The 23,586-nt window shown below is 41.9% G+C and overlaps 1 protein-coding gene across 3 annotated transcripts in view; it reads right to left on the bottom strand.

The window, feature by feature from the left end:
- Positions 1 to 18,498: 18,498 nt before the first annotated feature.
- Positions 18,499 to 23,586, bottom strand: part of IMMP2L (inner mitochondrial membrane peptidase subunit 2) — a 539,096-nt gene continuing 534,008 nt past the window's right edge. For all 3 annotated transcript variants that reach the window (XM_066634179.1, XM_066634180.1, XM_066634181.1), the window contains exon 6: positions 18,499 to 19,609. In XM_066634179.1, coding sequence (XP_066490276.1) covers positions 19,490 to 19,609 — 120 coding nt within the window. In that variant the 3' untranslated portion in view covers positions 18,499 to 19,489. The remainder of the gene's footprint in view (positions 19,610 to 23,586) is intronic.

Below are 23,586 nucleotides of genomic sequence, written 5' to 3'. Positions count from 1 at the left end.
TGCAGGGAGCTTCACCACGGCTTGCAAAGTGCCCCTTCCCCTCTCCTTTGGAGCCATTCCAGGCCGCTAGACCAAAACAGAGGCATATACATTGGGGTCCAGTGGGGGGGGCAGGATCCAAATCCCCACTCAGCCACAAGTTTCCTGGATAACCTTGAGCCAGTCATTATCGCTCAACGTTACCTACCTCTATGGGTTGCTGTGCGGACAAGAGGAGGGAACTATGTACACCACATATACCCATTGAGTTCAATGGGACTATCTTCCAGGTACAGGTGTATAGGAATTGCAGCTCAAGTCAGTGGCTTGTGAAGTTAAAAAAAAAAAAATGAAATGTTACAAAAACACAGACATTTATCATATATAAGGAATGAGACCTCTTTCTTGGAAATCTGATTAAAGCGGATCACATCATTTGAATGCTGACATCATTCTTTTATCCATTCTCCCATGGCTGTGATTTGCATAAAACACAACCTGCTTTTCTAGCAGGAATGAAACAGAAAATAGAAGACTCTGTTTATGTGATTATTTTTATTGGAAAAAACTCTACTATTATCTCAAACTATGACAGGGCTAGGGCAGATTAAAGCCAATAATAGCTATCAAATGAAGTCAGGTGATTTCTCTACGTTGCAATTTGCATATGTTTTCTGGTGATGTCTTATTTTCCCGTAATAATTTGCCGACTCCAGTCCATGTACTTTACCCATAATTCTGTTAAAGTCAGTGGAATGATATAAAAGATTGCTATGCAGTCTTAGTGAACATGTGAAAATTGGTGCCTATTAAGTACCACTAATATTTAGAGCATTTCGATTTTCTACATTGTTTTGAGCAGTTTCTTATTATAGCCTAAGGGCCCAATTCTATCCTACTTTCCAGCACTGATGCAGCCATTCCAATGGGGCATACATTGCATCCTGTGGCAGAAGGGCAGTCATAGAGGCCTCCTCAAGGTAAGAGAACATTGCTTTGTGGCTACACTAGAGCTAGAAAGTTGGATAGGATTGGGCCCTGATTGTCCTAGAAGAAGCTGAGCTGCTGAAGTTTGCAAGCTTGTACAAATATAATAATAATAATAATAATAATAATAATAATAATAATAATAATAATAATACAGGTATTTATATACCGCCTTTCTTGGTTGCCAGATTTCTCCTTTAATTCAAGGCAGTTTACATAGGCAGGTAATACTAAATCCCAATAGGGATTTTTACAATTGAAGAAGGTTCTGTCTTTCAAGATCCACAACATTTCAGATGGATCTTTTATGATCTGGTATCACATTCTGGCCTCCATTTTTCTCCCACACAGGCTGACAGCGGCCAAAGAGCAGGTGGAATAACTCAGCATAACTCGGCTAGGCTTGTCAGCTGCTTCAAGGTCTTGCTGTTCACAGTGCCGGTGGCCTCGAACTGGCGACCTTCAGATGTTATCTTCAGGCAAACGGAGGCTCTACCCTCTAGACCAGACCTCCTGCCCCATATAGGGAGGAGAGAAATATAGGGAGATAAATATTTGAGAGCCTTTTTCTGGTTATTATTACTTATAAATAAGTACATATTTCTTTCTAGATCTCCTTTTTAAAAGTCTGGTAAACCTAGGTGGGTCCTGACAGAGTATTGTTTAAAAAAGTGGGTACCTGTGCTAAAAAGTTTAGGAAATACTGGTCTAAGATCCCTCATGCACACACAGAGCAAGCCTATGCATATCTACTCAGAAGTAATCCCCAGTAGTGTTTAATGGAATTTAGCAATAGTTCAACTGAACTATTGATGATTAGTTCAATTGAAGTATTGAATAGTTCAATTGAACTATTGATGATTAAGTTGAAATAATTTGGAGCTTTAGCAGGTTTCAAAGTTAACAAACAGAAAACAAAAATTTTAACAAAAAATATGAGTACACAAGACCAGCTAGAGTTGATGAATAAGACAGGTTTTAAGGTTGAAAAGAAAGTTAAGTATCTAGGTATTAATTTGACAAGCAATAATTGTTTGTCATTTCAAAATAATTATGTTAAAGTATAGAACGAAATTAAGAAGGATTTTACAAGATGGGAAAGATTGAAGTTGTCTTTGGTGGGAAGAATTTCTGTAATTAAGATGAATATCCTTCCAAAAATGTTCTTTTTATTTCAACCAGTTATCTTATCTGATGCTCCATTTAAGCAATGGCAGAGAGATATTTCAAAATATATATGGCAAGGGAAAAAGCCCAGAGTCAAATTTAAGATTTTGCAAGATGCGGAGAGAGAGGAGGATTAGCCTTGCCTGATCTGAAGACTTATTATACAGCATATGTCTTTGATTGGTTAAAAGAATGGTTGTTGTTACGAAATAAGGGATTGTTAGCTTTAGAAGGTTCAGATATAAGGTTTGGATGGCATGGATTTTTATGGTATGATCAATTAAAAGCAGATCAAGAATTTAAAAATCTCTATGTTAGACATGCTTTGTTGAGTGTATGGAGTAAATACAAAAATAGATTTTATACAAAAATACCATTATGGATCTCTCTGCAAGAAGTTGTTTTTGGTCATCATATAGGTTCTACAGAAACTTGGATATCACATAGAAATTTAATAACTTTTACGCAAACTGAATATAGAATGAAGACAAGAGAGGAGCTTTTAGGGAAGGTATTTAGTTGTCAATGGTTTCAGTACATATAGCTTTTGGAGAGATTCAGAGTGGATAAGAAAATGTATGGTTTTGAGATTGTATGTCTCTATTGGAGAGTCAATTATGTCTGGTAGAAGAACAAGTCATTACTAAAATGTATAAGTTATTGTTAAAATATGAGACAGAAGAGGAGCAGGTTAAGGAGTATATGATACAATGGGCAAGAAATGTTGGTCATGAGATATCCATGGAGCAATGGGAGAGCTTCTGGATTAAAAGATTGAAATTTATTTTGAATGTAAACTTTAAAGAGAACTTTTATAAGATGATGTATAGATGGTATTTGTCTCCAGGTAGATTGGCAAAAATGTATGAAAATGTACCGAACAGATGTTGGAAGTGTAAAAGACAAGAAGGAACCTTCTATCACATGTGGTGGACCTGTACAAAAGCGAAAAAATATTGTACTTTGATACACCAGCAAATGCAGCTGATATTGAATTTACAAATGAAACCAGAAGGTTTTTTGTTGAGAATACTGGATAACTCGATTCAGAAAGACTATGAAACTATGTTTTTATATATGACAACCGCTGCAAGAATATTGTATGCCAAATACTGGAAAGTTCCAGAGATACCCGTATTGGAAGAGTGGTGGCTAAAGGTATTGGATTAGGCAGAAATAGACAAACTTATCATTCTTCTTAAAGACAAGTCAGTAATACCTTTTATGGACAATTGGAAACCATTCATGGACTTCCAGCGCATTGATGGGAAAGTGGGCCAAGTGATCTATGAATTTGATGAGTAGCTAGGAGTTAACTTTTACATTTTTTATATGTTTCTATTTGTGTGGAAAATGTATTTATAATAGATGTAGACTATAAAAGTTGGATAATTTTTTGTATGATTTTGTAGTAGAACAAGAAATGTTGTTTGAAATCTCCATACCTGCCATACAACTTGCAAAAGTTTTTTAAATTGTTTTTGTGTTTGTGTGTGTTTTGTGTTTGCTTTTAATAAAATTAAAAAGAATTTACAAGTCTGTATAGATTCAGTCTTACACTCTCCTCCCAGAGTTCCTGGTTCCTTTTTCAATGTTTAACTTACTCTGAACACCTCTTTGCTACTTGTGTGATGTATGTTGTAAATTATAGCAATTCTCATCAGGTAAATTGCATCAGGAGTTGAAAAGTATCCCATTTCTGAATGCTGAAGTTCCATTTAGTGATCTTGGCTAATAACTGTTGGTGGTCCATGAATTTATTTGAAGGATTATTCCATCTTTTAACAGATGAGTGGAATACGCTCTCTTTCATCCATTACTGTTTACTTCTAACAAGTAACCTTCTCTAAACTCTAAGCTGCAGAACTCAGTCCTGTGCATGTTTAGCAAGATCATATAGGTGAATTACTTTAAACATCCTAAAGTGCTTTAAAATTAGAGATGTAAAATGTCTATAACCATGCACAGAATATGCAGATACTTTAATAGCATTTCAAAAAGCAGCAGCATTAAAATATTTTTTAAAAAAATCTTCAGGCTAATATGAGAGCTTCCCATTTTCATTCGTGCTTGAAAATCCGTGGAAACTAGAAGTTAAGACTGTCATCTTAATGAACTTCCATGCCATGTAAGCAGTAAGGTTATGATCTCATGTATGGTGCTGATTTTACAAATTGGGTTCCTTATCCACACTTTGCCTTGTCCTTCAGTTCAGCACTGGGCTGTGAAGAGATGCATCCAGGCAGATGTTCAACAGGTGAAGCTTCTCCAATCACTGCAAATCTCTTTTTTTTTTTTTAATTCTATACCGTTTAAGGTCTGAGGCCAAACATTTATATTTAAGGAGAGTAATTTAATCACCCTCCCCATTTTTTATTTGTAACCAATCCCCTGGTGTGCTTCCTGGTCTATCATTTACTATTTTTTGCTGGTCATTCTTCCCCCCATAGCCCGAAAAACCCCTTTTTGAGGAGTTGGGTAGGGATTCAAAATCCCTCCCTCTTTTCGTTCCTTGAAAAGAGATTCTGCTTTCCCCCTACTCACTCCCCTCTATATTTCAATTCTTTCAACCAACACAGACATAAGAAAAAAATTATTTTAAAACATTATACTGCAGAAGATAGTTTCTTTTTTATTCCTTATTCAAATTTATATAATAATCCTCTGTCCTTTTCCTCTTCTCCTTCTTCCTCTTCTTCGGCTTGAGGAGTATTATCTATTTTAAGTCTATGAAGTAGCGTCAGATGGATTCCTAGCTTTCAAGAGTTTGCCATCTTTAAAAATCAAAATAACATCTGGATATCCCCAGGAAAACAGAATACCATTCTCATATAATTTCTGAGCAAATGGTCTCATAAACCTTCTTTCTTGAAGAGTTTCTGGTGATAAGTCAAGACGAATAGTTACTCTCTGACCCTGAAGTTGTAAATCTTTGTCCTTCCTGAGTCTTCTCCAAACATAGCTCTGTATTTTCTCCCTTGAAAAAGCTATTATAATATCTCTTGGACTATTTCCAGCAGTTGGTTTTGGTTTCAAGCTCTGATGAGCTCGTTCAAGATCTTCTTTTATAGTTATTTCTAATTTTCTAAAAAATTCAATTAAAGTTTTTTCAAGATCTTTAGCCATAATATCCTCTGTTACTCCTGATAGCCTCAAATTTCTTCATCATTGACAGTCTGATAATAAAGCAACTCTTTTTTTAGTAGTTGTATTTCTTTCTCATTATTTTCACTTTTTTTTACAGCATTATCTGCAGCTGTCCTAGCTATTTTTAAGTCTTCCGATAATTGTTCGAATTTGTTTTGTAACTCCTTGAGGTCTTGCCTAATATTTTTTTCCATACTAGTTATCAGTTCAGTCAATTCTTTCATCTCACACTTTGTCACCATTTTGCTTGGTTATTTGCTTCCTTATTTTGTATTCTTGAGAAAGAAGCTTTAAATATCTTGGAACACTCACCAAATCTTAACAGCTGCTCTTCAAGCTTTATCCTCCCTAAATTCATTCCTTTCAAGCTTATCTTCGAGTTCTCTTAGTTGTAAATAAGTTTTAATTAAATGTTTCCTAGAGGGCTGCGTGAAAGGCGTCTAGCCTCGTTGGCGCATAAGCAGAATCTCCCCAATCATTGCAAATCTCCACTCTGTAATGAAGTTTGCTGGGCGACCTCACGTCAGTTATTGTCTCCCAGCCTAACCAACTTCATTGGATTCTTGTCAGAATTAAGGAAGAGAAGAATCCTTAATCCCTACCTCTAATCCCTTCCTTTCTTTTCTTTTGTGTCTCCCTTGTGTCCTCTGTGTTTCCCTGTGTCAATCTCTAGATCAGGGGTGTCAAGCATACGGCTCTCTATAGGGCTGTATGATAATTTGGTTATCCCAGCACCACCATCAGTTGCTGAGCTTCAAAGTGATGCTTCAGTAGAAGCAGAGCTGCTGAAAGAGTGGCCAAACAGATTGGGCTCTCCCATATCTTGAAAATATGATCAGGATTTGCTTCTGTCATTTGCAATGAATGGTGAGAAAAAAGTGCTTACTTCTGATTGTCACTTGCTTAATGATGTCACTTCTGGGCATCAGCAGGTGCCATAAATGCTAGATGGCCTACTGTACAAAACCATTTGATACCCCTGATCTATATTATAAGCCACAGGGCAGTGAACTTTTTTTTCCACTCTGTATAAAGCATCATGTACCCAAATGGCACTGGATAAGCAAATAATAATGACAATAATAATAAATAAATCATGCACCATCCAGAGTAAAATACATCCTGATCAAATATTATGGCCCAATCCTAATAGGCCCCTACACTACTGGAATAAATGTACTGGCAGTGTAAGGTCCTTTACAGCCATTACAGAAGCTGACATGCCATTCAGAGCTGCCTGGCCACTGCCACAATTGGCAAGTTGCTGGGTGTCCATGCGCCCAGGAACAGGGAAAGAGCCTCAGAGCCGTTATGCAGGGGGTGGGAGGAGAGGAACAGGGCAGGGAGGGGAGGAATGGGACAGAGATCAGAGCTGGGAGGGGGGTTGATCAAGGATGGGGAAAAGGTGGTATAGGAAGCAGTAGTGGTGCCAATATCCTACTATTTGCCTTCCCAGTCTCAATCCTCCTTCCTGGGTCCACTCGGACTTGTGGCTTCTATATAAGGTGGACCTAGTGTAGCAGTAAAGACTTACCAAGGGACAAGGGAACTAATGTTCCCTTACCTCAAGGAGGTAAGGGAATATTCACAGCTAAATCTTCCCTGCAGTACACTTAGGTAGGATTGGGCTGTAGATTAACAAACTCTGATAATTACTGCCATGGTTGTATGTGCCTGGGGTTCCTAGCAATGGCAGAGGTTCTCCATGACCACACCAGACTCTTTCTCTTGCCATTCCTCATCACAGGAGTTCCCACTTTATAAACACCAGGCTCCACTAAAGGATGATGGCCAATATTTCTAAAGGTCATATATTAGATCCGAAGGAAGAGAGTATTTTTAATCGTATAAACTTGGAGTTCAATCCTATCCAAATTTCCAGCACTGATACAGCCACAGTGAAATCCCAAGGTAGGGAAACAAAGATTCCCTTATCTTAAGGAGGCCTCTGTGACGCCCCCCCCCCCCACTATCTCCTCAGATGCAGTGCATGCCCCATTGGCAAAGCTGCATTAATGCTGGGAAGCTGGATAGGATTGAGCCCTTGGGGCAATGCCCCAAGGTAAGGGCAATGCAGCTCTGAGGTAAGGGATTCCCTTATCTTGAGGAGGCCTCTGTGACTGCACCCCAACTGCAGGATGCAGCACATGCCCCTTTGGTACAGCTGTGATTGTGTGGGAAAGTTGGTTAGGATTTGGGCCTGAGATCTCTTCCCTGAAAAAGCAACTATCTCACAGGTAAAAACCACCTCTCTCTTTCCAGTGGCAGACCTCCCATTCATTTGATGGGGCATATGCCCCAGGCACGGAGCCTTGCGCAGCGTTACGACCCCCCACGGAAGCCGCTCTGAAGCTCCCAACAGGATCAGAAACCGTGCTTCCCGTTTTCCGGAAGCAAAGTTTAAAGCATCAGGAAACCTTCAGGATGCTTCAGGACCTTCTCCGATGCGCAAGGCACCGTGCGCTCCAAGTAAGTGGGGGACGGTGGATTTGCATGCATGGGGACAGCGGCATCCCACGGGGGGGGCACCACTGTGAACCTTTGCCCTGGGGCACAGGGGAGGGGAAATCTACCGCCCCCCCTCTCTTTGAAAAATATTTTAATATTTAGTTACTATCAAGTATGCTCCATTTGTAGCTGCTGCTATTTTTTAACAGTGTGAAGCCTCAGCCAAATCTGGGGAAATTCCATCATTACAGAAGTCCCTAGAGGACAAAATCTCCTCTAAGTGGAACTTAAAAGGAACATAAGTATATGAACATCCAAGGCATATTTCTTTTATTTATTATATATTCTCTGAGAGTGGAAAATTGACTTGCTAAGCATGCCAAATAGAATTACTGACTAAGTGATACTATTTAAACCCAGTCGGTGAAAGGAGTACTGGGGGAAGATTCCTCCTTATTCAATATAAACATTAGGATGCCTTCCTGCCAAGAAAAAGCCAATTGCATGCACTTTCCATAGCAGCCACCTACTTTCTAAAGCAGAATATTAACAATCTACATCAATTAAGGGAATTACATAATTCCTGTTCGAGCACTGGCAGACCTTGTAATAGGCTCAGCCTTCGATGAGGCCCATCAACTTTGATTGCAATGATACAGAGTAGCTTTCCCCCTGCTAGCTAATTAGCCTCAGGCATACCATCACCTTTCATCCATGCAGGCGGAAATAGGGGAAGAGATGCATTCTGAACCCTTTCAAATGCTCAGGGGCGCACTACTGTAAACAAACAATGCTCATCACCTGTCCGGTATACAGCCAATTTAGTTAATGGACTGCTCTTCAATGAGACAGAGCAGGAATAGAGTTGATTGTGGTCATTCATAATTACCTGTAATTTCATACCTTTCCCACTATAATTAAATATTTTGACTCAGCATGCTGTATACGGGATATTTCCATTTGCTTATATTTCAAAGTCTCTCTCTCCAGTCAGTAAACGTGAGTCATGAGTCAGTGACCCCTCGACTCGCGCGTCATAACCCACAGCCATCGCAACTCGACTCACAAAAAATTGAGTCTTTCGAGTCCTGAGTCAGAGTCATTTTGAGAAATCTGTCTGAAGGCCAGCTTCTGAATTGCCCATGAGGTCGTTGGTACGACACAGAAGCGGCAAAAAATAAGAATTAAGAAAGAACACACACACACACTAGAGATAGGGACTTGAGTCATTTCAAGTCTAGACTTTAGTTGAGTCATGGTCAGTGACATCCATGACTCAAGTTGTTAAAAACAGTGTTTTTTGTGTGACTTGAGTCAAGTCAACCTAAGTCGAGTGCCTGGTGCCTGTCTGTCGGTCTATACTGGGATCCAAAGATCCTCCTTTATGTAACCAGATGATTCTGTGAGCACACAAGGGCTTACAAAACCATTTGCAGTATTCCATCCTCAAAGATACATTTTCAAGCAGCCACCGTATGGCGACCCCCATATCCAGCTTCCATTAGAGTGAGGTGTGTTATCCCCCAAATGATTAAATGTAATGGAGAGAAATGATTCTGGCGAGATGGGCTTTGTGTCTTTCTGAAAACCGATCCTCAGGACAAGACAAATCTTGTGTGAACAGAGAGATTGCTAATAGCTTTACCTCTGCCCCTCGCAGTATGACTTCATTGCCCTAGTCCATAAGGGAAGCTTGGAGAACATTAACCTCCAGTCTGATTTCTCATCAAAAACAGATGAGCACCGACAGCAAAATAAACAGCCAGAACCTTCTTGCCATGGAAGGAGCAAAGGTGATGAATTCATGTAGGGTGAGCATGTCTCTGACAAAGGAAACAATTATTTCTTTTCCTCCCCAACATCCTGCTTCTTCATACCTCATTATTTGCTTTTCCCCCATCAACAATGACCCTCCAAAAGCAGTTCAGTGGAACGATAAACTTTATTTACTAAATGAGGATGGCAACTGAATCTTAAGAGAACCAGAGAGAGGGAGTAGAGGAAGCACAAAGGAAAGGGTTATTTTCATTAAGTGCATGTTCCTTGCAGTTAACAAAAGCTTATGCTCACATTAACCTGTTAGTCTTTAACATAGTGGTTCCCAAACGACAGATCTGAGCAGACCCATAGGGGCTGTGTGGGTGCTACACGGGGTATGGGAACCAATGTTTCCTTAACCCAAGAAGACCTCTGGCTGCCTCTCTTGCCCTACAGGATACAGTGGCACCCATTTCTGCACCACTGTATCACAAGTTGGGAGAGTAGTATAGGATCGGGCCCTATAAGGCTCTGAAAGATTTGTTTCTCAAATCAACTCTAAATTCTGATTTCTCCTTAAAATTCTGGACAATCTGGGATCAGGATACCTGAAGGATGTGCCTCCTCCCTGTTTTATCTCCCCCAAAGCTCAGACTAACAGCAGAGGTCCTGATCTGCATCCCTCCCTCTTTGCCATCCAGTTGCTGGACACAAGGGCAGGACCAGCTCATCATTGTTTAATTTTCATTGGTTGGTGAAAATATAACTCTTTTTAAGGAAGACTTGAAATCCTGTTATTTTGATTGTTAATGGTCTTTACTGAAGCCTTGCTTTGAATGCTGCAGGATAGGGCATTGCTGTGGTATCAAGTAGGCCCTTTTCCATAGTAAATTTCCACCTTAAATTTCATTTTTGAAAGAAAAGAAAAGCACGGGTGTGATCCCTTCATCATGAGCCATGGGTGAGTGATATGTACCTGAATCATCCATGCACTATGTCCAGATATCTACATAGATCATCATGCAAATGTAATCAATGCAGCTAATATTGTGAACATAAGGAAATGATATAATCCCCAGTTACCTACTTCTCCAACTCATCAAGGGTTTGAAAGGAGGTCCTTCCTTATACATATACATATAGGACATTTTGTAGATTTTTACCATATGGGCATTTTTACCTGTCTATCACAATTATCACCCAAAGGGTCAGGGAAAGATTGGGGGAAATTCCAAATCCTGGCAGGATGCAACCCACAACCTTCTTCACCAGCCTAATCCACCAAGCCCTTGAGGATAACATGGTCCACTTATAAACACCATAATTACCTAGTTTCTTTTGAAATCCATTCCCTCAGTAAATATGTATTGTACTTAATCTTCAAAATATTGCAAGAGAAGATCAGTACTTAAGAGAGCCCTGGTTGCTTCATAAACATTAATAATATGCATGTACAGTAGCATTCAAAACAAGAAACGTTAGCTAGCTTATCTACAGGATAGTAAGGTTTCTGAGTTACCAACACTGCAGGGCAATCAATAGCATAATTCTAACAGCATATGAACTACTAACCCCACCTTCCTTCTCTGCTGTTCTCTTGCCTTCATCCTCTGTGAACTGACACCCAGGCTTTATACTCCAAATGACAACCTCACGTCTTCTTCTACTTAGCAACCAGCTTAAAACCTCTCTTAAAGGAAAAGGCCACTTGCTCAACCCTGTGACAGTATCCTCTTGACAGCCCAGAATAAATGCCAAAGAAAGATACTTATGAAAGCTAAAATAAAAATTAAGCCCTTCCTAAATGCAGAAAAGTGGAACTTTGTCTCAAACTCTCTGCTCAAGCCACAACTTTAGAGCAGCCAGCTTGAGTTCAAAAGTGATGTTGTCCAGTGACTTTGAAGGAACCCAACTGCCCTCAGTCAAAGTGCTCCACTTTAAGCGAACTGTGGTTTGCGCTGTTTGAGAGCGTATTGATTTAGAGCTTTTCAGTTTTCAGATTGATGTGTCCATTCTCTTTGGGGGTCTTAACAGCTTTCTATGTCCTGAGAAATGGGGCCTCATAACCATCATTCTGATGCTTGACGTTGACGAGGACATAGGAGTAACTAGTAAGGTCAAGCAGGGCTTTCACATTGCTGGCAAAGAAAAGCACATCGTGTGCTAGTACTGCTTGTCCATTAACTGCAGCTAGCAGTAGGATTCTCCTGCACACTTGCGGGGCTCTAGATCAGCTTTTCTCAAATTGTGGGTTGGGACCCACTTGGTGGGTCATGGCCTGATTTCTGGCGGGTCCTGCAAATCCTCCAGTGAAAACATGGGTGATGGAAAGATCAGATAACTAATTGCCTCAAGCCCTGAGGCTATTCAAAAATCAGATAGCTGCAAAGAGCTGAGCCCCTGCAGTTTGCTAGGAGTTGAGCTCCTGCAGTTGGCAATCTTTATAAGTTCGTCAACAACAGGTAATGGGGGGTGGGGTGGAGGTGAATGCTGGGCCACATTACTAAGACCCTCAAGCCTTGAGGCTATTAATTAGGACTGCCTCATTACAAGAAATAGATTGCGTTTTCTTTTTCAAATAAATAAAATATTACTTGTAAATAAATAAAAAAATATATTATTTCTTTCTAGAATCACCTTTTTTTTAAAAAAAAAAAAAGTCTCTTAAACCTAGGTGGGTCTCTTAAAGCTAGGTGGGTCCAGATAATCAATTTAAAAAGCGGGTTCTGGTCTAAAACATTTGAGAATGACTGCTCTAGACCATTGCCATATTGTCCGTGACATTGGTACAGAATCAACTAGTTATTTCCAGGGAATCATTTGACACTCTGTTAAATGTTTAATACTGATTATATAGTATCTTGGCTACCTACCAACACTTTGCAGAGGACTCAACGACATAAAATATTTCATATTTCCCAGAGCAAAGAAAAAGTCTATACCACAGCATATGCTTGGTAATTTCCCAACTTGGCCTGGTTGCCAATACAGTACACGCATACAGCACTCTGGTGGCATTGAAGTCAAGGTCACGGTGTCAGAGCTTTGCTTCGGAAGCTCTCTGCTTCTGCTGATCTGACTTTTTTTTCCCCAAGAATTTCTAATTTCATAATGGAAGACCGCACAAGTCCTGTTTCTAGAATTTCCTGCAAGTGATGCACTGCATACTAAATCGTCATTGACTTTTGGAGAAAGCTGAAGGTTAGATCTTGGCTCTTTCTCTTTTGTATAGATGAGATGTCACCTTATGGCCAAAATCCTCCTTGAATTTTGGAGCCCAATCCTATCCTCTCCCCCTGCTAGTGAAGTCATACAAAAAATGGGCAGTGCTGTATCCAGCGGGGGTGGGCAGATTGGGAGGCAAAAGAGGCTTTAAATCCCCTTAACTCCCAATGAATCTCTTCTGATCTGTGCTAACGATTTCGCAATACTTTCCTCGAAGGCAAACCCTATGATTTGTGAGATGACGAAACTCAGTTTTGTTTTGTTTTTTTGTTGCAACTGACAAGTTTCATTTTTGTGTTTTCAGCATTATTCTTTGAGACGCAGGCACCATAAGAGACTGTAATACAGAAGCCCTGTAATCAATTCTGGTTACAGAGTCCTTGCTCTCATTAATTATTTGTTAATACAGCATGTGATTATATTAGCCCCATTTGCTACAGCATCACCCTGGGAGCCCGGGTTCAGCTTTTCTTCATTAAGAAAGCCTAAAATCTCAACAGGAGAAACTGCTGCATTTGTTAATACCGTGGAAAGCCAGACTGAGAGCTACTAAAAATGAAATAGGCCATAATTTTGTACTGAATGTCAGCGTTCCACAAAAATTTGGCATAGCATAGTAGTTCTCAAATTTTTAAGTGCCAGGTCCTACTTTTTAAAACGAAACTCTATTGGGACCAACTTAGGTTTACCAGACTTTAAAAAGGAGATCTAGAAAGAAATAATATTTATTTATTTATTTATAAGCAATAATAATAATAATAATAATAATAATAATAATAATAATAATAATAATACAGGTATTTATATACCGCCTTTCTTGATCTTTATTCAAGACTTTATTCATTGCGGTTTACATAGGCAGGCTATTTAAATCCCCGTAGGGATTTTTACAATCTTGAAAGAATGTTCTATCTTACAAGGACCACAACATTCAGATTTTACTTTCTTGATCTGGTTTCACATTCTGGCCTCCATCCTCCCAACTCAGAGCAGATGGAATAACTCGGCTCAGCTTGTCAGCTGCTTCAAGGTCGCACGGTGCCGGAGCCTCAAACTGGCGACCTTCGGATGTTATCTTCAGGCAAATGGAGGCTCTACCTTCTAGACCAGACCTCCTGCCCAATAATGACTAGAAGAAAAGAACCTCAAACATTTATCTCCCTATATTTACACTTGCTTGCAAACTGCAGGAGCTCAGGTCCTTGCAGGGACATTAGCAGCTATCTTGCAAACTGCAGGAGCTGAGCTCTCTGCAGGCTAATTAGCAGCTACAGTATCTGATTTTTGAATAGCTTCAGTGGTTGAGGCAATCAGTTATTTGATTTTTCCATCCCATCAAAAATCAGGTTGCGACCCACCGGTGGGTTTCTATCCATAGTTTGAGAACCACTGCCTTAGTGTAATTCTTGTCCCTATATCCCAGCTAGGAATTGTGGTGTCCTATTTATGAATGGCTACAGAGGCTTCTGTTCATCTGGCTGTCTTATATCACAGAGCAGAATGAAGGTTACCCACATTATTTTCAGATTTTTATTATGATAAAGCATTTTCTATGCCCTAGGCCAGCTACCTCCCACTAAATCAATGCAGAAAGGAAACCGTCCCTGTTTAGCCTTTCGTGGTGTGAACTGTCATCTAGTAGACACACAACTGCAGACAGTGGAGGAGCATTGGAGAAAGTTATGCAAGGTCATGCATTTATTTTTGAAAATTTACTAGGGAAAAAAAATGCTCTGTACCTGCCATAAAAAGTACTTAAAACCATTTGTGGTGGATTTTCTTCATGCTTGACCTTTTCCAGTCCATTGCTGGTTTTGACTAATGCTGCTGTAGAGATCACCATTTATGTAGGAACCACAACACACTGCCATTTCATTTCACAAAAGAGGCATTTTTCTTGCAGCCTTTAAGCATGTCATAGATTCTAGTGATTGAAAAATACATACTTACATATGTGATGCATGATACCAATAAAATTTTGCCTATCTTTTTTTTTCATTCTGCTTTGTCTAATGGAAGGTTTCCATCCCCAGAGATGTTTTAGAGATACTGTTGTGGAGAAAGTGCATGTAGAAAAGGTGGATAAGGGTGGGACATCTACAGTCAGCCTTCCTTACCCGCAGATTTGGCACCTGTGGATTTAACTCAATGCGGGTGCTGAGCCCGCATTGGGAGGGTCTCAAGGAAGCATTCGGAATGCACTTCCGGTCGCATCCAGGTGTCTTGTAAGGCCCATGGATTTAATTATCCACAGAAATCGGTATCCATGGGTGGTCCTGGAACGGAATGTACATGGCTTGTGTTGTCTTGTGTGCTCCGTTAGGCATTTGGTGGGCCACTGTGAGATACAGGAAGCTGCCTAGATGGGCCTCTGGCCTGATCCAGTGGCGCTGTTCTTACATTTTTTCTCAGGAAAGACGTATCAGGAGGATGTATACAACATCAAATATCCTGCTTGCAGTTCTTTCTTGGGGGGGGGGGGAACCTTGTACATTTTCCACTTCTTTCTGTAGAAAAAAGTTGTGTTGAAACCAGCTTAGATTTCCACACTCTATCTAGGCTGGTTTCAATACAATGTTTTTTTTACAGAGGGAAGTGGGAAATGTACAAGGTACCCCCCCCCCCAACGACAGAACTGCAAGCAGGATGCTAGATGTTGAATACATCCTCCGGATACAACGGTGTTTATGAACCAGAAGGAAGCACTAGCCAGCTGGCAAGCTACTAAAGAGTAATCCACGCACTTTGGATGTAATCCTGAGACTGTTCCAGACTTCTTGGGTAAGCCATATAAATTATATGACTGTGTAGGATGATCCTGGCAACATCCGAGATAATTACCATGACACTGTAAAAGAATGAACATGTCTGACATGTTGTCAAAAGAGTACAAGGCTTAGAGAATACCCGTACGTGAACTGCTAGATGCAGTCCCACCAGAATCTCAGCAATAACTTATATAACCAATGTGAGTCATGCCATTTGCAGTTTATTCCAGGAACGAGAGATGACTGTTGGCAAAAAGAAAAAAAAAAAAAACCTGTTGTGCTCATTTTGAGTTATGGGAGGGGGGAGAGTTATGAATGAGAAAACCGAAGACAGGAAATAAGTATTACATTTTTGTGAATGGCTTGTAAACAATGTGCTTTACATGAATGATTGCAACTCACTGCTAAGGTGCATGAGTGAAGTGAGCATTAGGATAATGCACATTTCAGCAGTCACAGACTAGTAAATTAGATAGGAAAAGTATGTTTTTTGGACTGTAGCATTATGCTAACCTCCACCCCTTCAGATGATGGCCACGCTCCCCACACCAGAAAAATGCTATGCCAATGATAGAGCAGGGAACAATGGAGAAGAGAAAAACACTAAAAAGAGCACCTCTTGCTCCCCAGCATCCACTGGCCTACTACATCGGCTACAGGCTTCATGGCCCAGCCAATCACAGCACCCCAACCCCAGTGTACAAGCTTCTGCCAGACTATAGCTCAGAAGATATAGCATGGCATGGTGTGTGTGTGTTGTGTCATTGGGGAACCTCCCCATGGTAAGTGGTGATGCCTGTTTCTGTGTGGCTCATTCCTAGGGGCTGGCAGGGAGCATCTCCACACTGATTGCCACTCCTGGGCTCTACACCTGGCCCTGCCCGCCTGCTCAGTTCGCCCTGATGGCGCTTTTATGGCTGCTGGCATTGGGACTAGGCAGATGCGGTGATTGACGCCTTCGGTATTGCACCGATGTCAGGATGCTCTCTGTGGATGACTGGCTGTTTGGGGGTTTCTATGGATACTATTAGCATTACTGGGAAGGGGATAAGAATGGGGTCTGGGGATAAGAATAGGCGCTCAGTTTGGCTGTACTTGTCGTAAGAGGCGACTAAACAGCCACCAGGTAGATGGGACTCGTCAGCCTGGGAAGGCAGCTCATCTGAGAGAAGGAACACTCTGATCCCAAACCTCCACTGCCTTGTGGCTACATCCAGTTATGGAAAAGGCTTCAGGAGTCAACCTCGAGGCGAAATCCGGAGCCGGAGTCCCTGAGGCAGTTCATGGCTGAACACAGTCACGTTCTGGCAACTCCTGCGACGCCTCTGGAACCAACCGTATTGGCCTCTGCCTTTCCATTGGACCATTTCAGCGATGTGGAGAGGGGAGATTTGCTGTGTGGGTAACAGTCTATCCTCCACATCTACTTTACCCAGGCTTCACGCACTGGAGAGGACACTCTGTTCCAGAACACTATTCAGAGTGCGATACCATAGTCTTCCGAGACTGAAGGATGCCAGCATTCAACTGGGAAGGACTGGGGTGGCATGGTGTTGCCTGGATGGGCTTACAATATGGCGGTCATTGCACTGGCAATGCCGCTGGCACAGCATCTGAATAGGATTGGGCAGTTAAATATATTTATTCATTGGTATACCTAGTGACAGTATAAACATGGCTGCTTTTCTTCGGTGCTGAAGACCTCCTTCATGGAAGAGGCAAATGGTCCAATCCTAATTAAATCCACTCTCACTGATGTAGCAGCACCAATGTGGGCTCCACTGCATCCCGCAGGGGAATTTTGGCAGCTGAAGGTCTACTCAGAGTAAGGGGACATTTGTCCTCTTGCCTCAGGGTAAGTCCCAGCAGCCATAATAGGTCAACTCAGACCTGCTCCAGTGATATCGCTGGCACAAGTGCCAGTTGATCCATGAGGGCAGATCATGCCAAGGAAGTGCCATGCCAAGGAAGGAAGAATATACTATGAGTGCAAGCACTGCCAATCCTGCCCCCTCCCGGGCATGATCCACCCACCCACCCTATTATACCTCCTTCCCAATCTCCCCATACCCACCCTTGCCCCTGAGCTGGATTTACCTGCTCCAGAGGGCATCTGGGCAGCTGCCAACACCAGTAGGAAGGCTCCAGCCGCCCTGCTGGTGTTCCTGGCCTTCATACCGTCTCAAAACACTTTATGGAACTTTTGTGACAGTGCAAAGGTCTGGCACACTAGTAGAACACACATTTCTCTGGCGGACCACTGAGCCTAGCTAAGGATTAGACCCATGCTATTTTGGCAGTAGAATTTAATTCCAAAGTACTGCTGATTGAGCAGTACTTAGGAAAGTTTTCATTCACTCCCTAGCTGTTCATCTTCCAACAGTCAGGACCTCCTCATTGGAGTACTCCTGTACTGGGAACCCATAGAACCAAAAAGAAAAATAGTGATGTGTATAAGGAAATAGTCCCATATTTGAGCTTGCAACTGGATGCACTCAGCATTGAAAGAGGATAGCAAGTTGATCAGTTAAAGAGGGAACAATGAGTACTTAGCAGAATAAGCATATAAATGATTTGGGAAATTCTACCCAAGCGTAAATCACACATTTGCTTTTGAAAATAAAGTCCCAAATGTGCAGCAGAAATAATAGGACAAACTTTTGCATTCCTCCAGCACAAATTAAGGGATGAAATAAAATTTATCAGCTGTGAATGGAAATCAGTCAAACATTTTTATTTTCATTCTGACTAACAGAGGAAAGCATTTAAGGAATTAAAGAAGCTCTTCATTTATTCTCAAAGAAATTGGGCAATTATTATCAGCTGTGATTATGTTTCACCACTGATTAAACTGACTAGTATAGGAATGTGGGCGTGTAACTCATATTTCTGTTGGAAATTTATTCCATCTACAACTGGATTTATCAGAAGTATTTCTATGCAACGTGAATGCAAAACAAACATATGCTCATTTAATTATGAAATCAATAATACTCCAGGAGAGAAAAAACACTTAATAAAAGATTTTGATTTTTATTTTTCTGGCAGATTGGACAACAGATTTTCTTGGACAGGGAATACAATACAAAGAAATGTTCCCTGATCCCAGATACCCAGGTATGCATTCTGTCTCCACTGTAATGATGAACTATATGGCTGATTTCACATTTTCACAACCCAACACTGATTTTAAAGTCTGGCACGTTCCTGAAAAATCTGATCTCCTGAAAAAATGATTAATGGCCAAATCCTTTCCGCCAGAACTCAGGTTCCACTTTTGTAAACAGTGCAGTGCACTGGAAATGGCGAGCGCAAAGGAGACACCAACAGAAATGGTTGGTGGGTCCCCACACATGCCAATAGCCCTGTGCTGGGACAGGTATGGTGGTAGCAGGGGCTGTGGGTGATTCATTGGTGGGGAGTGGGCTAAAACATGGGGCAGTGTGAGAGTGGATCTCAGTGGCAGTCAGGCACGCTGGATCCTATACCACTTTCCCAGCCCAGAATGTTCCCTTACATAGCCTCAGACATAGGTCAGCAAAATAGCTGGCATGGGTCTGGACGGACCAATAGGTGACCAGAAGGCCCACCAAGAGGTGCTTTCTTGGCATTCTGCTCACTCTCCCACCATAGCACGCAACCTGCTGGTGCTATTGGTGGTATGCAATCTGTTGGTGCGATTGCATACTATGGAGTGGCAAGGGATATGACATGGGCTGTAAAATATTTCATTGGCAAAATAACACACTTTATATCATGTCTACAGAGATTACGAAGATCAAGACAAGGGTTCAAGCACTGTATGGCTTCTGAGAAGCTCAAACGTCAAATCAACACACAATTGCTTCAGAACAAGGGATGCACCGATTTGTGTGATTGTATTAAATCTCGATTCAGGGTTACAACAATACTAGAATAAATCTGCTTGCGGCTGTTCTTCTATAAGCTGAGCGATGCCACCAACCTCTTCCTTCAAGTTCATCTTAGATCTGGAATCATCCCCACAGAGATCACTGCTTCTCTGTCTGAAGAGGCTGGCGGTCTGGAGGCAGCTCAGGATGTAACTTCTGCCAGCGCTCAGGGGGCCAGAGGATGTGGGTGGCACGAGCGTGCAGAAGTCCAAGAGTGACCTGGAATGGTAATCAAAAGGCAGGTGTAATAAAACGTAAGAAGAAATGGCTCCGGAGCAGTGGATCCCAAACTGTGAGCCGTGGCTCCCCAAGCAGCTGCAGAAACCAGCCAGGGGATCCGCTGAATCCTCATGAAAAACCCACCACCCTATGCAATGTATAGAGTTGTAGCAGTAATTGGGATCCACAGCCAATGGCCCTGGAGGTCAACTGAGCCGCCAGTCAAAAAAGTCTGAGAACACTGGGCTTAGGAAGATGATGTCATATGGCATTTTTATAAATGTGTGAGGTTATGATATTTATAGAGCTAGAGCTCTGTATTTGCGCCTAAAATTAAATCCTTCATTGGCGGGGGAGGGGAGGAAAATTCATTACTAACAGCCTCTCACATTTCCAGCCATCTGTTTAAAATGAGGGAATACATCTAAACCCACCACATACACCATGAGAAGGACTGATGTTGACAAGCTTGGTGATGGTTGCGATGATGAGGAAAGAAGGAAAATAGGACTGTGCCTCAAACTACATAATGTTTTAATAGCTTGTCTTGTACTTTAAAAGAAAGAAAGACTGCCTCAGTCAAGAAACTGTAAGGATTACCACTTGTAAAAATTTCCTCTCAAGGCATATTGCAAACCAGACTGTTGAGTACACCGTACTCTGCACATGGGACCGTGGCAATTAGAGGTTTTCCCACTGCTCTCGATTCAGGGGGCAGCTCTTGGCACACAAAGCACATGGGTTTCCTTTTGTCTAAGTGAATAAGAAAGGCCTTGTGGGTGGGTGTGCACCAATCGGAGCTTCTCTGTGCATAAATCAGAGTTTTTGTGCCTGCAGCAAACTTCTGAGTTGAAGGCATGTGCAGAATCGGGAAGCCCAAACTGCCATCATCCACATAAGAACATACAGCCCCACTGGATCAGGCCATAGGCCCATCTAGTCCAGCTTCCTGTATCTCACAGCGGCCCACCAAATGCCCCAGGGAGCACACCAGATAACAAGAGACCTGCATCCCTGTGCCCTCCCTTGCATCTGGCATTCTGACATAGCCCATTTCTCAAATCAGGAGGTTGCGCATACACATCATGGCTTGTACCCCGTAATGGATTTTTCCTCCAGAAACTTGTCCAATCTCCTTTTAAAGGCATCCAGGCCAGATGCCATCACCACATCCTGTGGTAAGGAGTTCCACAGACCGACCAACCACACGCTGAGTAAAGAAATATTTTCTTTTGTCTGGTCTAACTCTCCCAACACTCAATTTTAGTGGATGTCCCCTGGTTCATGACTTTGAGCTCTGCTTAGATTGCAGCCAGGCATGTCATTTTCATCTGCTTTTACTGGCACCTACCTTTACATTTTAAAAATAAAAAAGTACATCTCATAAAAGTATACATTGGGACACAAATGACTGGGATGCAAAAAGAATGGGACACAAATGTCCAATAACAAGATGCATTTGACCAGGACACAGTTGTCCAGGGTGCAATGGTCCTTTTACTGGTTGGACCACCCATGAGGCCAGGTGTAGTGGCTGCTTTCATCGGAGGCTGTGGGAGATGGTAATTTGGCAGGGGTACCTGCACAAAGCACCTGCCCCCCACCCAGGGCCAGGACTGATTTTAACTGCAGTCTTGAACTCATTGAAAGCTTCCACATCCTATGAATTTATGACTTGGTCCAGCTTGCTCCAAACCTGTGAGCCCATTACCACAATTCTTTCCCCCCATAAGTTTAATAAGGAAACAACACCAACTTGAGGTAGCAACTGTGGTGGGATATTTAGAAGCCCTATTCCAAAGGGAGAAACGACAACGTGAGGTCAGTTCAGATATGCAGGAGATTCAGGGCTGCTTTACATTAGTCAAAAACGCACACAAATCTCTCAAGAGCACCCAAGGGCACTCATTAGGAGATGCATTTTGTTACATAGTTTCATTACGGCTTTTAACATTGTCTGGACCAGACAAACAGGCTTGTGTCCTGTTATGTGTCCTGATACTGCTGCCTTTTGGGAATTGATTTTTAGGTTTAGTGCTGCTACTTATTTTATATTTCTTTAGAATCATTCTATTGCATTTTAACTGTTTGGAGGCACAAATGAGATGTTTAAATGCAAACATATTTAAATTCACCCAAGACCATGTTGGTTGCCTGTTTTGAAGTTTTGCATTGACAAAAACTGCTGCGACAATGTACCCAATTTCCTTATACAGAAATTCAGATAATTGGCCATGAGCCCACTGGTGCCCTTTGTGCCTCTGAGGGTGCAATCCTATGAATGGTTTGAGTCAGCAAAGCCCCCCCCCTTGCACTGGCTCCTGAGTGTCACAAATGTGCTATAAGGCATGCTTGTGCCTATTCTGGAGTCAGTTGGGCCAACACAGAAGACCATGCCAGCTTGGGCAAGCCAGATCAGGACCCTGCACCAGCCTGATAGGGTAAGTTTGTACCAGGAAGTGCAGGGGGTGGGAGAGGGTGGTGAGAGGGCATTCCCAGGAGTGGCATTTTAGGGCAGGGAAGGGTAGAAGAGGAGGCAAATCTGGCCCCAGAGCAGCACAGGCTGAATCCTAACTCCCGGCCTAGGCAGCCTTACACAAGCTGCTCAGATCTGCACCAGCTAAATAGCTGGTGCGGATCTGAGTAGCCCCATGGGGTGGCTGGGACTCGACATGGGGTAAGGGGAAAAGCATTCCCTTACCGCAAGGTGACCTCCAGCCTGCACCTAACCTGTGCAGGATATAGCTTAGGCCACTGTGGCCTGCCTGTTCCAGTGCAGGTTAGGATTGAGCTGTGAATCATTCATTGGAGGGGCAAGTCAATTCGCATTAATCCGCTCTCTCCAAAATGGGGACCAGCAAACAGGAATAGCAACTGAGTTGGAAAAAAAGATCAATGCAGCCAACTTGAAATTAGCTTCTCATACAAAGCAAAATCAAACTTGCAAAATGTAGGATTTCTTGTTCATGATCTTCCCGTAGCAACTTAAAACCCGCAGTACTTTTTTTTTGGGGGGGGGGGGTGAAAAAACTATTATTGGTAAATTTTCTCTTCATTTCCCCCAGGGGGTGCATATGTTCCATTGCCTATTATGCCCCAGTCAGAACTCATTCCAATCAAATTACGGTGGGGATGAAAGTATTTTATCTTGGAGATTCCATCCTTTTTTGCATGTGCCTCTTCTGTTGCACTTACTCTCTGGCAATTTGCCTCTGGGTGCTGTCGCTGGCATTGGTTGCGTTTGCCTAGAAATTTTCCGTTCTTCTAACTGATGCTATATTTAGCTGATAAATGACAGTATAAATATTGGCTTCCGGACTAACTAAACCTTAATGTTTGACACTTCACAAATTGCTTTTTATTTTGATAAATTCAAAGAATTCATAGAGCACTCTGGCATCGCCCAATGTCAAAATGGCCAAGTACCGCATCCGTACAATGGCCAGGATCTAGAAGTGCTTCCAAGGCAGAATGAAAAGAGAGAACTTTGCATAAGGAAAATCAAGCCGCTGTCACGTAATCTATTCTACAGCAAGAGCCTTATTTTACATCTCAAATTGTGCACTTCATTTCTGCAAGGACTGCACATTTATTTGTGGAACTTTTTTGAAGGCTTTTCTGCTCAAAGCCGCCTGGATCCGGACCAAAATATTGCTGCTGTCAGTAGGTGATCTGATATGGAGATTTGCCTTGTATATGCATTGACACTAAATATGCAAACCACAGTTGAAATGCTAGACTTTTCCCGAAATAAAAGTGGCATTAACTACAACAGCACATAACTACATGCTCTGGAGGTGAGCTTCCAACTGGCAGTGTCTCTTTCCCATAGGAAAATTTCATAGGGAGCTGACTTGTACTGAATCAGACTATTGATCCATGTAAGTTAGTACAAGCCTTCTCCACTGGATCTATGGATCTGGTATCCGGAGTTTTACTTATCTAAAGATCCACGGATCTGGGGGAACCTCCCTTGT

This window comes from Tiliqua scincoides, chromosome 7 (assembly GCF_035046505.1).
Source record: "Tiliqua scincoides isolate rTilSci1 chromosome 7, rTilSci1.hap2, whole genome shotgun sequence".
Taxonomy (NCBI): Eukaryota; Metazoa; Chordata; class Lepidosauria; order Squamata; family Scincidae; genus Tiliqua; species Tiliqua scincoides.
Note: the sequence above shows the minus strand (reverse complement) of the source record. Positions and strands in the feature narration are given on the sequence as shown.